At 32.3% G+C, this 13,532-nt stretch overlaps 2 protein-coding genes across 2 annotated transcripts; both read right to left on the bottom strand.

The window, feature by feature from the left end:
- Positions 1 to 216: 216 nt before the first annotated feature.
- Positions 217 to 3,740, bottom strand: LOC105125358 (uncharacterized). Its single transcript, XM_011025763.1, has 4 exons — positions 3,079 to 3,740; positions 1,744 to 2,175; positions 1,294 to 1,600; positions 217 to 498 (listed from the first exon to the last, which is right to left on the bottom strand). Exons 1-4 carry the CDS (start codon positions 3,505 to 3,507, stop codon positions 356 to 358), a joined length of 1,311 nt encoding a protein of 436 aa, XP_011024065.1. The 5' UTR covers positions 3,508 to 3,740; the 3' UTR covers positions 217 to 355.
- Positions 3,741 to 4,509: 769 nt separating this feature from the next.
- On the bottom strand, positions 4,510 to 11,655 carry LOC105125357 (4-coumarate--CoA ligase-like 9). The gene is given in 8 exon segments (XM_011025762.1): positions 4,510 to 4,622; positions 4,750 to 5,214; positions 7,369 to 7,471; positions 7,957 to 8,024; positions 8,135 to 8,280; positions 10,032 to 10,221; positions 10,521 to 11,034; positions 11,036 to 11,655. Coding segments are annotated over 7 exon segments (1,641 nt in total). The 5' UTR covers positions 11,530 to 11,655; the 3' UTR covers positions 4,510 to 4,622; positions 4,750 to 5,088.
- Between the last annotated feature and the right edge of the window lie 1,877 nt (positions 11,656 to 13,532).

The raw sequence follows: 13,532 nt of genomic DNA, 5'->3' as shown, positions 1-13,532 counted from the left end.
CAAGATTAATAATATTCCTTTAGAACATCTTGCCCTTGATCATAATAAGATTTCCTGTGAATTTTCATTGTTTTCGGTTCAAAATTACATGGTTTAGTGCGGGGTTTGCACCACCAACAGTTGATGTTTCTTGCCTGTAAATTTGGACACTCATCAGCGAGGGGTTTGTTGCGATTGAATCGTCGATCTCTTTCAGCAATGCTTAAGAGGGAGGGCGGAACAAGAAAAAAAAAAAATGACATCAATAAATGAACATGGCGCCCCATTTGTCAGCTATAGCAAGCAACCTAATGTTAAAACAAGGCTGCCAACAGGGAGATGCATCTAACGCCATTACACAAACAACATATCAGAATCAAGAATGATAGAGCGTTACGGTCTTCCCCAGCACAAAAAGAACTAGTGAAATCTCCAAAAAGAAGATGGTGTTGATGAGTGTCCGATCAACTCTCCATCCAAAAACAGTAAACCCACCAGGATTGGACTGCAAATACATCACTGCAAAGGAAAAGCACGCGGAGGAAGAAATGATAAGAGCCATAAGAATTAAATAAATAATAGTTTTATTAGATTGATATTCATTTATCTGCTTTCGATGTTCCAGATCTTGATTATATGAATGCAAGTCAGGAACAGAACTTGTTTTCTTTAGCAGTTGCCAGAAATGTCCTGTTAGAAAAATGAATCTGTCCAAGCTATCTAAATACTAGCACAAGTATTACAATTGTTGTCCCTTGCCAAAGCCACCCACATCTGCACTTGATGTTTAACTGCAGAATTGGATGCGCTCCCTACTATTCCTGTTTACTATCAGTTCAAGTATGTTTCATAGGTATCATCCATGGGAGCTTTTCTGTGTTGTGAGGATAATATGCGCCAAATAATGACGTGGTTTAGAGACTGCTGCGGGGAAAAAAAACATGGTTGGACCAGGGAAAGTTCATGATGGCATTAGAGATTTGATAGGGAGTAGGAGAGCATGGCGTCAAAAAGGGATTTGCGCGCGTGATAAAATTAATTTCTATTAACTTTGATATGCCCAATTTGGCCTTGTTGGTGTTGAACCTATCTTACACTGTAAGAGATTCTTTGCTTGTAAATGCAATGAAGTCCTGTAGTTTGATGAGTCTACAAGTTGCATGCTGAAAGCTTAGGATGGGGGTCGATCTCCAAAAAATTGGGATTAGGACAGACTGATTAATAACTAATATGGAATGCATTTTCATTAGCAGCTACAATTACAAAGAGATGACAATTTTAGTGAAGAACACTGTTAGTGATTTAGATACATACCAAACGATTGTCTCTTGTGATATGAGGACATGTATGAAGCCAACTGGTTAGTGGTTGGCACTGGCACATAGTCAACTGCCTCCAAATCACTTTCTGAATAATTTATGTGTAACAAGTTGCTTGGATTGGCAGCCTCCGAGCTTCCACTGTTAGTGCCTATTTCCACTTGAGAAGTGTCATCATAGGCGCATGTAACAAAAGAATGCCATTTAGCAGCAACCGATCCAGTGCCTTGAGCTCTATGTGTGATTTTCGCAGCAGCTTGCAGGGAAATTATTAACCCAACAAGCTCAACTATGGACGAGATCTGCAAAACATAGCAAAATCACAATCTAAGAAAGAAACTCAAGTTTCTGCAGTAGGTGGAATGTAGAATTGAACAAGGTGTTCCTTACCAGATCTACTGTAAATCAAATAGGAAAAAGAAACGACAAATTGTTCTTCACTCACCACAAAATCACCACCGTTGACGAGATTGATAATTTCACTATGCCATGTAGTTTGAAATAAAGCCACAGCCTGGCTAGCTGTCACAACCAGGAGCTCAAGAACGAAAAATATTCGGAACCTATGGCTTATCTTGGACAGATAATGTGTTAGACGAATGTGTTCCTCAATGTACTGTGCAACATCCAAATCCCTTTCCAAAAGCTTCCCATAATTCTCAAAGTGAATCACTTGAAAATTGCATACTAAATTGAATAAAGTACAGCCTGATAAATATATAGTAATCGAATAGGTCCACGAGACAACCAAAGCTATCAGAATACCAACAGATTGTCCCCAAGAATGGTGTGGAGCATATATTACACGAACAGCCTCACGGATAGTCTTCAGGACGAGGAACGGTAGCAGCCATACAGCCAACAAGCGGAAGAAACCCTGAATATATAGTTCTTTCAAATCAATAGCTTGACATCTATAAATCAAATATATTTTTAAAAAGAAAATATTATACATGCAAATTTCAAAACACAAGCATTTTTCGAACGAAGGAAGAATTATCCACTCTTTCTCTCAAGTGCAAGATATAAATACAGATGATTAAAGAAAAGGCAGTTTCAAGCTCTGTCCATTAAACGGACAGCATGATATTTTATTGCATGATTCTGATCAATCTGAAATTGTAGGAGAAAAGTTACCTCTGTAATGGACTCCAGTATCTTATTATTATTCCACAGCACAATTCTTCAATACCGGTTATTGCTAATTTCTTGATTGGATTTCTTTTCAAAACAGTATCTCCATTTAATCAAACAATCCAAAAGGATATTAATAATAAATAAAACAATAAACAGAAGACGAGGGCAATACGAACAAAAGAACAAGCAGTTTTCAAATATTAATCTGAAATTATAGCAAAAGAGATTCCTCGGTAAATGGACTCGGGTATCTTATTGTCAATCCACAACACAGTATATTGTACTTAACAACTCAATTATTGCTAATTTCTTATTTGGATTTCTCTTTCAGAACATCATCTCCAAGCAATGGGCAAGGAAACAACTTCAAAGAGATATGTTATGAATGAATGAATGATTACAGGTAGAATGATAAACATCACATACTGATTTCTTGAATGTCAAAACCTAACCCCATTAAAATCACTCCATTTTGTACTGCGTCTAATGAGTCATGCCATGACTAGTAATAGCAAACATCAAGAACGAATCTTAAAAATCCTATCAAGCCAATCACAGAAAAATTAACAGAAAAGATCTTAGCTTTGATCACTAAAACAACTACAGCAAATTTAGAAAGAGTTAAATAAGGGGGGTTCCTTACATTGATCTTCTTGACATATTCATCACGATACTGTGCCATATGTCCATGAAACCGGTCCACAAATAGAAACTTCCTGATCCCATACTTCCTCAAGTTATGTGAAATACAAGCAAGAGAAATGGTAGCAACTAAAGACTGAAACACCAAGACCTGAATCTCAAAGCTACTAATTTGATACTTCTTACAGTTAGTACAGTAAGAAAAATACTTGATCATGACAGCAGGAAGAGCAATACCAAGAAGCAGAAAAGAAAGCCATGAGAGTATGAGGCTTAAAAAGGAATACTGACAAAAGCCAAAGACCCTTAAAAAGGTCTCTAAATGGTTTAAAGACTTGGAGAGATGGGCTTCATCTCCTTGGTCTTCATATATGAGAGGGATTTGTGTCGTAGAAGATGAGTTATCTGTTTGCGGGTAAGCAACTGCCATTTTTTAGCGAGTGAAAGTGAGGGTTCTCTTTTATGGGTTTTCAGTTTCGGACTCTAGACAGAGAGAACCTTAATAAATGTGTTAAAACTGTTAAAACTAAACTAGATTTCAGAGAGAGGGAGATGGGGGCCGTGGGTGTCTGAACCTGGACATGTGTGTTGTGCATCTCTATGTTGCTGGAGACTACTTTTACATGGTATGGTCAAGACTTTGAAAATTAAAAACGAGAGATTTTGGAGCCCTCTTTCGGTTGCTTTCGAAACAAGGACAATTTCCTTTTCTTTTATTCATTTAGAACCCAATTTATGTGTATTTTTTATTTCATTTTACAATAAATTAAATGTTGTATTTTAAAAAAAATATATTTTATGCTCATTAACATTTCAAGACCAGCAGTAAATTATTCAAGTTTGTTCTTGAAAATAATCAAATTTTAAAATTATGATCAATCTTGGTTTCAACTAACAATATTCTATTAAATCCATCTCGAATCGAGTTTGAATAATTTGGTACTTGCGGTAGCAATTATGAGGTTATATAATTTAATGATCTATCATGAACCCCTTTCTCTAGATTAAAAAAATAAATAAGAAACTTCATATTTAACAATTTACAATAATAACTAATCTCATTTTAATTTTATAATGAAAAACGAATTTTATTTATTTTTTAATTCAAAGGTCTTAGAGTTCTTGGGAAAGGATAGGAAAATCTTAATAACTCCCCATAATGAGGGAAATTGTCAGTCAAAGTTTGCTACGACTGTTAGGTTTGGTGTCTCTTTTCAATCAACTTCAAAAGAGAGCGAGCTCTTTCACATGGAATGGAAAGTGGGAACTCTGTGACCGTATGACCTTCGGCTAGCCATTATTTGATTGGACTAATACAAACAAAAGGTGGCAACAACATGCTTTTATTCTTTAGATGTCTTGATTTATTCTTCAAACTGCCAAGTTTTTTTTGTTAGGAAAGCCTTTAAAAAGAAACGTTTTCATTATGGGGTCCCAAGAAAAAGAGCTACCACCATAGAAGAGTTATGATTGAAGCCCCTCTTCTCCTGCAATTCTGTAACGGCTTTTAACTCTCAATGTTGCTGTACCACTGGTTTGATATGGCTCGGAGGTGTGGTGGCTTTTTGTTAAAAGGTAGAATAACTTTTAAGCATAAATCATTCCTCTGAAAGCTATATAAACATGCCTTTTACTTAAAAAAGCACAAACTACCTCTCATCCAAACACCCACTTACAGTCAAATCCTTTTATGTTAACAACTGGGAAATCATGTATCTGAGCACTGAGCAGTATCCATGTCTGATACATGTGCCTCCAGTGTAGAAGATATTATTAATCAGTATGAAAAACAATAAGTCCTCATGGGAACAGAACAGTTATTTTACCCTCATGGGCCTGAGTTGGTGTTTGGACAACATGATATTCAACAAAGGATCAGTAGCCTCTGCAGAATCTCTCTCTAGGCTATCAGGTAGAATTCTGATTCAAGACTAGCCAGTGACTATCGATCCATGCTTTGGTTGACGATAAGAACTTTGCCCTCAAGCGGTTTTTGTTTTAAGAAAATGGATCATAATTTAGACGAAGCACCAGAGAGAGCATGATTGACCAGCTCCCGCCTCAGGATCTTTCCTGCTGGAGATTTTGGAATGGCACTGATAAAAACTACTCGTCTTATTTTCTTGTATGGTGCAACCTGCAAGAAGAAATTATTAGTTTAGAGCAAGACATATTACGGAAGACTGAGCTATTATTACTTTGACTGTGATTGTTGGCTACCTGCTATTTTCAGTGCAAAAAAGTCTCTCAAAGGTTATAATTTTGTTACATTTGCTGGAAAATCACTTCCATCAGGTAACCTGATTAGAGATGGGGAAGAAATCAGGCATATGATCTGAATTCTAGAAGCAGGGTGCCCTATCTATCTCCAAAGGATTACTATATTATAAAGGGTGGTTGTTCTTTCACATGGTAAATACAAAACGATGTGCAATAATAAGAAACATTCCCACATGGCACGTGAGACCACCTAACCTATTTGTCGTTTTATACAATTCAAAGTTTTGTTTTTTCCATTTTGATCTCCAACTTTAATTTTACACGAGTGCATCCTTTTTTGACACAATTAAAGAACAATTGAATTGGATTTATTAATTAAGGATAAAATTGAAAGACAGATAACCAAAATGATAAAAACACCATAAATGGATGATGCTTTCAAAGTTATCACAACAAAATTTACTTTAGTCCTCAAACTTTATAAAATATGCATGTTCGATCCCTTATAGTTTTTCAATTCAATTTTTATATAAAAAATTTTTTATTTTTTATTTTTTAGTTCTTATTTTGAGAGAGAGAGAGAGAGAGAGAGAGAGGACATTGAATTCCGGTGATAGAAAAAAAAGAATCAATTTTTGCATACAAGTTTATTTTTCTTATTTTTTAGTTTTTAGTTTGAGAGAGAGACGCTAAATTCCAGTGATAGAGAAAAAGAATCAGTGTTGACACTGATTTTAATCACTAAAATATTCAATTTTGGTGTCAAAATATTTCATTTGAAGAAGAGAGTTCAATTTAGATGTTTTTCTTTTTCACTTTGAGATTGTTTTAAAAACCATATTTAAACTTTAGAGGAGTTTTTGTTTCGGGTTGATTTTAGGTTTATATTTTTTTGGTTTTGTTTTTAAAAGTTTTTTATGGGTTTTTTTCAAGGTGTTTAGGCTTATTTCTAGGTATTTTGGATTAAAATTAGATTAAAAATAAATTTTTAAATAAAAAAATATAAATCCTGTTTTTTCAAACACAATAATGGTGAAAATTTAGAATTTTTTTTGTCAAAAAATATTCAAGTGGACAACATGTCCTCCCTAATTTAATTAAAAAAATTATACCCTCACGTGGGCTTGCCTTCATAGATTTATGTGCTGGTCATTTTAAATGTGTTCGGTGATGGCTTGATCTATTTTTTTTTTTAATTTTGCTTTTAAAAAAATAGGTTTTTTAAATATATTTTTTAAATAATTTTTTAATTTGTATTGAAATTAATTCCCCTTTTCTCTAATTTTTATTTTTTGTATTTAGTTTTTTCTAAATAGTAGTTTTTTTAATACATTAAAACATTAAAAAAGTTAGTTAACATAAAATATTTTTCAGTTAAAAAAAAATTTGACCTGATTTTCAAGAAAGTATTTTTTTTTTATTTTGAGTAAAAAACATATTCAATAAGTTATGAAAAATTTAGAAATATCATGTTATTTGTTGATTATATTAAATTTAATCCTCAAACTATTGATTGCTATATATTTTTATTTTATTTTTTAAAATTTTATCTCTTAGAATTTAATATTTATATCAATTTGGTCTTTATTTTTTTAATTAAAATTTTTTATCTATAGAATTGGTTCTTATTCTTTTGATTAATATTTATTATATTTGAAATAATTATGAAATTATAATTATTTTTTAATTCATTATCTTTTAACTTTTTTATTTATCAGATTTGGTTTATATTATTTATTTTATTTGAGATAATTTATTAAATTATTTTTTAATTCTCATTCTCATTCAACATTTTAATTTCTAAGTTTATTTCTCAAACTTAATAAAAAAATAAAACATAAATAAATTATTTTTCAGTTTATTTTTCATGACATAATTAAATACTAAAAAATATTTTTAATTTATTTTTTATAACTCTGTCAAATATAAAAAAAATAATTAAAAAAAAAAAACCACCTTTAATTGTTTCTGTCATTTCATATGGTCATGATCCATTAGATTGCGTGGAGGTACCTGCATCTTAAATTAAGAGGTGCCAAATCATGGTTTCAATACATATCCGGAAGCTTACCTGTTTCGCAATTGAATCCATAATTTGATCCTCGGTAATATTGCTTCCTGGTTTCCTCACCACATAGGCCATGGGAATCTGCCCCGCCTCCTCATCAGGATAACTGCTCCAATGGCAGATAAAACTTTCTTATCAACTCAAACTATCGTATGCTTTCTAACTGTATCTCTCAAAGACATGCAGAAATCTGATTGCCCTATTGGACACTCATGGCTAAAGTACCAGAAGACAAAATTCACAATTTCCATGTATTGAGGGAAGCTCGTCTGAACCAAAACAATCTCTTTTGCTTCCCAGTAAATGGGCTAAGAGAACCTTGTTAAACCAACAAAAGCAATTTGAAAGTAGTACAGTGTGAGGAATATACAAGGATAGGATCGAATTTTAAGGAATGTGATCCAACGTGTTTCAAGAATGAGCTAGTGAATCAAAGAAAACTTCAGAAAAATGACAGCGAAATGGCGAGAAGTTTTCTGTCAGCAACAGGCGCACAAGTCGATGAAACAAAAGCAACGTCTAGCATGCAAAAGTATAATTATACCATGGCATTGCAGCGTGAGTAGCAGGTGGAACAGCTAGACAACTTACGGAATCACAGCAGCATCAGCAATTTCAGGATCGGACTGAAGTAACTTTTCCAACTCAGCTGGTGGCACCTGGAAATAATCAAATGCATGGTAAGACAACAACATTCCTGATAGTTCAAATTAGATTTACAATCCATATGTCCATTGCAGTAAAGACTCTGCCAATATGATCCAATCACCTGGTATGCCTTGTATTTTATCAATTCCTTTAGCCTATCAACAATGTACACGAACCCCTCTGAGTCAAAATAGCAAAGATCCCCAGTCTTCAACCATCCATCTGGAAGCAAGGTTTCAGCAGTTGCCTTCTCATCTCCTACATAGCCTACATAACGCCATTGTTCTGGTCATTGAAGAACAAGCTTGATTGATCTGAAACACATAATATTCGAGTGGATTGGTTTGATTATCAACATATAAGTCCCTGGGGAGAAGGTATCATGGAATTCGTGTGGCCAAAGAAAGTATCAAGGGAAAAAGGTGCCAAATTAATTTTTTACAACACGGACTCTTAAATTCGTAGACATGGCATTTTATTTGTCTACTTTCAGCTAACCAGTATATTTAGTAAATACCATGGTGCAGATATGAACTTGTAAGTTTCCAGCTTAGTATATAAAAAGAAGGGTGTGGGTTTTTTGCGGTAGCTAGCACTGTTCACATAGTCGTAAAACACCGTGGACCTCCTATGTGTTTTTCAGTAATTCATTTTAGTTCTTAAAGTTTAATTTTAGGCGATTAAATCCTCTTTAAAATCAATTACTTTAGATTTCTTAGTCAATGATATTATTGGAAGAAGATGAACTATAATGAAAAAAACACCAAACATAATGGCATGCCATAGATTTCAGGAAAAAACACATGAGTCCTCAAACTTTTATAATAATACAAATTATACAATTTAGATCTCTTTAAATTTTTTATCTAAAAATCAATGTTGATATAAAAATTTATTTGTGTTATTTTTTAGTCCTTAGATAAAAAAAAAGTTGTTACATTATAGTAATTAAAGAGAAAAGCATGTTGAAGTTATTTCCGATCACTAAAATAAATATTTTATATTCATGAGTTTCGGGAGATGAGAAATGCTTGATAGTAGTTTTTTAGTGCCTAAATATTTCCTAAAAAGATAGATCTAAGCTGAGAAATATATAAATTAAATTAATTTCAGGTTTTGAACCTTTTTTTGGGTGTTATAAGTTGATGAATTGATTTGTAGGTGTTTGGAGGGTGTTAGTAAAGATTTTCAGATTGAAATGGCTTAAAATTGAGTTTTTTTTATCAAATTAGAATTTTCAACGATCATAATAGTAGCTCAAAACTAGGTTTGTAGGTGATGTGTTGCTTGTATATTTTTTCTTTCTAAAAAAATATAAATAAGAATAAACAATAAGTCATTTAGTCTTTAAAAAAATAAAATAAAATAAATAACCTAGGGCACGGCTTTAAAGCTACCCATGGTGTTGGGTTTTTTTAGGTCTTTTTTAGAATATGTACGAGAGAGAAAAAAATTAATTAACTTGTTTCGGTCCATAACACCTAGGTTATTATTATTATTTTTATTGATTTGTTTTAATTTTTTTTTAATTTATGTTTGAATTAATATAGCTTATTTATGATTTTTTTTTGTTTATTTAACTTTTTTTAGATAGAGATTTTTATAAAATTATTTTGTCTGTATTTAATTTTCAAAGTTATTTTTTTAATTCATCTATATATATATATATTATTTTTGAAAATAAAAAATATTTATTACTGAATAATATTTTTAATATATGTAACCTTAAATAATATATATTTTTATTTTATTTAAACAATTTAATATGGGTGTCTATTTTTATTATTATTTAATTAAATAAAAAAATTAATTAATAAAATTTAAGTATTTGGTTAAATAAAAAAAATTAATTAATAAAATTTAAATAACACAACCAAATAAGTATCTTATTAAATATCTTGATTTATTTTTATTTTTTGATTTTTTTTAAATTTCTTTTAATTATTATTATTTTTAATTTAATCTTGTAAAATAATTTTAATATATTTAAAAAAAAATCATTTTAAGTCTATGATCACCTTTCGTGACAGTTGGCCCTCGCAACCAAAGCTCCCCTCTCTGGCCAAGACCCAAGGCCTCTCCAGTTTCGGGATCTACAATCTTGGCTTCCATATTTTCAGACAGGCGACCAACAGAAGCAAGCTGTCTCCTCTCTTCAGGTCCTATAGTCCTTGTTGCCCCTCCTACAGTCTCCGTCAACCCATATCCCTAAAAAATCAACACACAGTCATGATTACTCAACAACGTCCTCCTCAACATCCAATCACTCCAATAAACACGCAATCATTTTATGTAAAAAAAAAACCTTTTCGAGCATAGTAATTGTTACAGGACTGGCCAACTACTAATCCCACAAGGCATAAATTAAACTAATTCTATAGTCCTGCAGAGAAGCAGACATGCAATAACAGTGGCCAACACACCACCACCAACAACAGATCTTATCTATTGTGGTAGTACTTCAATAATTTTACTCAGAATTGATAAAAGTCTCGAAAAGGGATCACCTGTACTATTTCCACGTGTGGGAATTTCTCCTTCAATGCATCAGCAACCTCTTTCCCTAGCGGTGCGCCACCGCAACCAAGCGTTTTTAAGGAACTCAAATCATACTTTTTAGTCAATTCCGCTTTCACAAACGCCACGATAAGCGGTGGCGAAACCGCGATGTGAGTAATTCTATATTTTTCTACGCACTTCAGCATGTCTACGAAATCAAACCTCTCCATTACGACCAAAGTCTCCCCTATCGAAAACGCATTTATCGACTTAAAGAACCCAAAAACATGAAATAAAGGTAATATAAGCAGCGAAACAGGAGGTGGACCGGGTTGGTTCGGGTCGGGTACTGCCTTGTTATGATGAAAACCGGAGATTAAAGTGATCAAGTTCCGGTGAGTCAATGCCACGCCTTTGACTCGCCCTGTCGTGCCCGAGGAGTAAAGAATCGCAGCCACGTCGGACTGGCTCACTTCAACTTGGGGGTGGGTGGTTTGGGGTTTGGGGTGAGTCAAGGAAGATGAACTCGGGGGAGTCAATGAGGATGGTGCCTAGGGGGAGAGAAGGAAGCTTGTGGGCAGTTTGGGAGGTGGCAAAGGCGATCTTTGGCTTACAGAGTTGGATTTGGTGAGCCAACTCGGAGTCGGAACTGCGTGGATTGGCTGGAGAGATGGTGACACCGAGGTAAAGAAGAGAGAAATAAAGAATGGGGACGTGGAGAGAAGGTGGGCAGAGGATAAAAGCAACGTCATTATTGTTTAAAGAGTAGTGGTTCCTGAGAGATGATGAAAGACAGTAAATCTGGTCGATGGCTTGAGAGTAGGTCAGAGACTGGGCAGTGGAGGGTATAGTGAGGTAGGTGGTGGTGGTGGTGGGGATGGTGGAGGAGTGGAGGAGGGAAAGGACGAATTGGGTGATAGAGAGAGGTTGATGTGGTGGTGGAAAAGGAGTGGGTGGTCTGAGACTGTGAAAGGTTTTGGTTTGTTGGCAGAAACCACTTCTTGGGTCAATTGCCATTTTTTTTTGGATACGGAAGAGCTGCTAGGGAAGATGGAGAGGAAGAGCTTCTCTGTGCTTGTGTTCCTGTCTGTATGGAGTCGGTCGGGAGGAAAGACAGGTGTCTGGAGATGGTCAAAATACTGTTACAGATTTATTGATCCTATGGAAAGCCATTAATTAATCAGTATTAATATTAATAATTAATTTGGTTTGAGACTTGAATCTTTGTGATTAAAGAATAAGTCTGTTAATCCTCTCATGAATGAGTGATTTTAAAAATTCAACAAAAAAAAAAAACTTGATCTGTTTATAAAAAAAAAAAATGGATTGCAGAATATTTCATGAAATATTGAAACAAAAACACATAATAAATAAAACTTTCATTTTCAGCATGGACACCGAACAACGGTTAAAATAGGAAGTGCGGGCATCACTAGATTTTTTTATCATTTAATACACACACCTCGTTCCAAAGAGAGAAGTGCATGACTTAAATGTTTATTGCATGTTATTATGTTGTCGTATTAAGAGCTTATTTATTTATTATTATTTTTTCAAGTTTATTTAGTATTTTACAGATTATATGTTATGCTATGTTGCGTGGCTTGCATTAGAAAACAAATTGATGGAAAAAAAATTTGTCACGACTCTTATTAAAATTACATTATGTTGAGATTGTCCTAACATAATCTAATCAATTTGATAAATTTAAAAACAATTTAAATAATTAATAAAAAATATAGTTTAATTTAAAAAATTAAGATAAACTTTCTTTAACATTGAGTTGTTGATAACTTCATAGAAAGAGAATCAAAATATTTTTAAAAAATAAATTAAAAATCAAATAAATATTAAATAAAAAAAAGAAAAAAAGAAAAAATATCATCTCTTCCATTATTAATATAAATGATAAAGAAGGTGAGTTGAAAACTTTTTTAGATATATTAGATAATTTGTAAGTTGATATTTATTGAAAACTATAATTGCTTATGAAGATTTTTTTTTATAAAAATAAAATATGTTAAAACCAGTTTAATTTATGAATTAATTAAGAGTAAATTTTTTTGCCAATCTTAAAGATGATTTCTCGTATTGGTCTAGTGTATTTTAAGAAATTTAATATTTTTTTAAAAATAAGTCATATGTTTTGAATTCATAATGTCAAAGAAAAAAAAAATCTCCTTAATCATCCCACCAAGTTCTTGGTATTGGCTATTCTTAAAAATTAAATTCCTTGATCTCCTTTTTATTGTGTTTAACATTATAATAATATTTATTTTTAATAATATTTTTGAAAATATATTAAAATAATATATATTTTTTATTTTAAAAAAATTATTTTTTTATATCAGCACATTAAAATAATTTAAAAATACTAAAAAAATTAATTTAAAATAAAAAATACAAAACCATTTTCCAGTAAAAAAAAAAAACAAGGGGGTTTAATAACTAAAACAAATGAGTTGTGTGTTTTTTTTATTATTATTATTATGTAAAAGTAATGAGGTGTTGAGTTTGCGTTATTGGTAACCTCATTTTTTCTTTTTCTTTTTCCTTTTTTTTCTTTTTTTCTTTTCTCTCTTTTGCTTCGTTATTTTGCCGGCCCATTTGGTTTTCTTTCTTCTCTGCCTACTTCATTTGGTCCCTTAGTTTTAATGTTTAGTTATCTTTAGTTTCATTGTTATGAAATTATATGAATTTTGCTTAAAAAATAATAGAATAGTCTTCTAGTAAATAAAAAAATAGTTACTTTCTCCCAATTTAAATAAAAATAATCTTTTTTTACAAAAAAAAATGGATGAAATAATAATAATAATAATAATAATAACGGAACAAAAGTTAACTAAACATAAAAATTGAGGGACTAAATGCATTCTGAGTAGGAAAAAAAAAGAAAAAAAATGTTCAGATTATAAATAATAAAAAAAAGAGTTGATGTGAGATGCGCATGTGCTATCGTGCGCATCTGTGTACCTCATCACATTATGCTGGTTTGGGAATTATTCTTTCAACTAGCTTGG

The sequence above is a fragment of the Populus euphratica genome, unplaced genomic scaffold (genome assembly GCF_000495115.2).
Source record: "Populus euphratica unplaced genomic scaffold, PopEup_1.0 scaffold22.1, whole genome shotgun sequence".
NCBI classification, from domain to species: Eukaryota; Viridiplantae; Streptophyta; class Magnoliopsida; order Malpighiales; family Salicaceae; genus Populus; species Populus euphratica.
The sequence above is the reverse complement of the archived record's forward strand: the minus strand, read 5'-3'. Positions and strand labels throughout refer to the sequence as shown.

What these genes read in the sequence shown, in the direction of transcription:
- LOC105125358 (XM_011025763.1), bottom strand. Translation starts at nt 3,507, where the DNA reads ATGGCAGTTGCTTACCCGCAAACAGATAACTCATCTTCTACGACACAA. An exon ending in TCAACGGTGGTGATTTTGTG is followed by an intron (nt 1,601 to 1,743) that starts GTGAGTGAAGAA and finishes TATGTTTTGCAG; the next exon opens with ATCTCGTCCATAGTTGAGCT. An exon ending in TCACAAGAGACAATCGTTTG is followed by an intron (nt 499 to 1,293) that starts GTATGTATCTAA and finishes TTTCCTTTGCAG; the next exon opens with TGATGTATTTGCAGTCCAAT.